This window comes from Vipera berus (assembly GCF_964194415.1).
Source record: "Vipera berus genome assembly, chromosome: 4".
In the NCBI taxonomy this organism is placed as follows: domain Eukaryota; kingdom Metazoa; phylum Chordata; class Lepidosauria; order Squamata; family Viperidae; genus Vipera; species Vipera berus.
In genome coordinates, this window is record NC_138206.1 from 13,316,049 (window position 1) to 13,319,037 (window position 2,989).

The 2,989-nt window shown below is 55.4% G+C and overlaps 1 protein-coding gene across 1 annotated transcript; it reads left to right on the forward strand.

Annotated features, from left to right (window-relative positions):
* Positions 1 to 881: 881 nt before the first annotated feature.
* Positions 882 to 2,428, forward strand: FUT4 (fucosyltransferase 4; the record flags this gene model as incomplete). Its single annotated transcript, XM_081327705.1, has 1 exon — positions 882 to 2,428. One exon carries the CDS (start codon positions 882 to 884, stop codon positions 2,274 to 2,276), a length of 1,395 nt encoding a protein of 464 aa, XP_081183831.1. The 3' UTR covers positions 2,277 to 2,428.
* Between the last annotated feature and the right edge of the window lie 561 nt (positions 2,429 to 2,989).

Consider the following 2,989-nt stretch of genomic DNA (forward strand, 5'->3'; position numbering starts at 1 on the left):
TACCTTTGTACAGGTAGTCCTCAACGTCTGACCACAACTGAGCCCAAAATTTGTTTTGCTAAGCGAGACACCTGTTAAGTGAATTTTGCCCCATTTTACGACTTTTCTTGCCATAGCTATTAAACGAGTCACTGCGGCAGTTAAGTTAGTAACAGGGTTGCTCAGCGAATCAGGCTTCCCCGTTGACTTTGCTTGTCAAGAGTGTTGCAAAAAGGGGATCACACCACATACACACACACACACACACACACACCCGGGGGACACTGCAACCCCCACGAGTCGGTCCAAATTTTCTTCAAGTGACCGTGGAGCCGCCTCAACGCTTGTTAAAAGTGTGAAAAACGGCCACGGGTCACTTTTTTCCCCCCACCCCCAGTGCCCTCCTAACGGCCGGGAAACGAGCTGTTGTAAATCGAGGACTACCTGTAGTTACTGTCTTCCCTCCTCTCTCCCTACGCCTTTCCTCTTCTGCTGGGGAATCTCTGCGGCTCCGCTCTTGAGTCGCTTCGCCCAGCGGAACAGGCGCGAGAAACCCGGGGTTTCCCGCCGGCCTGCGCCCCTCATCCCCGCGGGGGCCTTTCTTAAGAGGAGGAGGAGGAGGAGGAGGAGGAGGCGGCACTCGCCTCGCTGCAGCCCGGGGCGCCGGGACGCCGCTTCCCCCGCCGCGCAGCCCTTTCTCCGGATGATGAGGGACCGGAGGAATCTCTACGGCGGAGCCTTAGGACCCGGGTGGGGGGGAAGCAGGCGGAGGGCCAATGGGGGAAGGTCCGGCGGCTCTCCCCAGAGGGGATCGGCGGAGGAAGGCGGGTTGAGGCCGGAGGGCAGGGCTGCCGCTAGGCCAGCCCGGGCGGCTCCGGCGAGGTGGGGGTGGGCTGGGCAGGATGGCGGGGCGGGACGGCTCGTTTGAACCGATGGAGCGGCACCTCCCGGGGGCGCCGCCGCCGCCCGAGGGGCAGGTCGGCGGGCGGAGACGGTGCCAAACGCAGCACCAGCACACCCACCACCAGCAGCATGCATTCTCGGCGCCGCGTTCATCCCGTTGGACGGGGACGCAGGCCGCCGCCGCCGCCAGGGTTTGCCCCTCTATCCCCGCCGCCGCCGCCGCCGCCGGAGAACGGAGCCGCCTGGGCTTTTTGGCCGAAGATCAGCTGCCTCCGTGGCGCAGGCGCCGCCTCTCCATGGAACCCCCCGAGGCGGCTCCTGCCGACCCCCGCGCTCGTCGGGGCTGGTGGATGGCTCCGGCCGGGCGGCAGTGGCCCGTCCTGGCGGCCTGCTTGACCTGCTGCACCCTGCTCGGCTGGTACACGGCCAGCAGCGTGATGGACGCGGCGGCGCCTGAAGGCCCCTGGCGGGAGGAAAAAGACCCCGAGCCGGCGACGGTGACGGTGGTGGTGTGGTGGGCGCCTTTCGGGAGCGGCCACGTCTCCGGGGACTGCCGGCGGCAATTCAACATCAGCGCCTGCCGCGTCTCCACCAACCGCAGCCTCCAGCCCGAGGCGCACGCCGTCCTCTTCCATCACCGGGACGTGCAGCGGCACGGCATCGGCCAGATGCCCCGCCAGAGGCCGCCGGGCCAGCGGTGGGTCTGGATGAACTTGGAGTCGCCCACCCACACCACGGGCCTGCAAAAGATGGCCAACCTTTTCAACTGGACTCTCTCCTACCGGGCGGACTCCGATGTCTTTGTGCCCTATGGCTACCTCAGGCTTCGCCCGGAGCCCCTTGTCCAGTTCACCTTGCCCAAGAAGACCAAGCTGGTGGCCTGGGTGATCAGTAACTGGAATGAAGGTCACGCCCGGGTCCGTTATTACCACCAGCTGAAAAAGTACCTCCCCATTGATATTTTTGGGTCTCACAAACTGGCCCTCAAAGATAACAGTGTGGTCAAGACCGTCTCGGAATACAAGTTTTATTTGGCCTTTGAAAATTCCCAACATCAGGACTACATCACGGAGAAACTCTGGAGGAACGCCTTTGAATCTTGGGCTGTCCCCATCGTCTTGGGTCCCCCCAGGGCCAACTACGAACAGTTTATCCCCTCCGACGCCTTCATTCATGTCAATGACTTCTCTGACCCCATGGAGCTGGCGGTTTACCTGAAATTCCTAGATAAAAACAAGAACATGTACAGAAAGCATTTTGCCTGGAGGAAACAGTATGAGACGCGGGTGACGTCCTTTTGGACCGAACACTGTTGCAAGATTTGTAATGTAGTCAGAAAGGCTGGGAAAGAGCCCAAGACCATCCAGAACCTCGCCAAGTGGTTTCAAAGTTGACTTCTTCAGACTGACTGAGTTTCCATACAGGATGGTTGGGTTGACCCATTTACCCAACCAAGGCACAAGAAAATATATCAGGGATACTTCAGTTTTTTCTTGGAGAACCAATTGATAAGTTAAGATTGCTTGGTTTAATAATCATTTGGAGATTCACCTTTGTGTTTGTGTGTGTGTGTGTCTTTTTTGTTTGTTTGTTTCTCTCTTTTGGCCTCTACGGTCAATACAGTTCTTAACCAAACTGAAGCACAAAAATGTGTAGGCTGCCCCACATTTGTATTTAAACTTTTATTTGCAACCTTAGGTTTTAGCAAAATACATATAAAATTTTAGCGATTATATCCATTCTATACATCCCCTCTAATATTAAAAGCACTATTTGTCAGGATGTGCTTTTATAGCTTGCTTGAAGCCATTGCAAGCAATGCAACTTGGTTTTGTTGCATATTTGTTTTCATCAATCAACAAAAAGTAGATCTTTTCTTCTAAACTAGATTGCTTCAATTGGATTAACAAGGGCAGAATGAATCTAGATCAGAGTTCCCGATAAAGTTTGCAATGTAATTAATAATGGGTCAAATCTTCCGCCCGTAAGTCATTGCAAGTGCATAAAAGGTGTGCAGTTGGTAATTCTATTTTCCATCCAAAAAGGTTTGTCTCAGGAAATAGGACATAAGAAACTGTAAATAGTATGACATTCCCTTTTCTTCTTG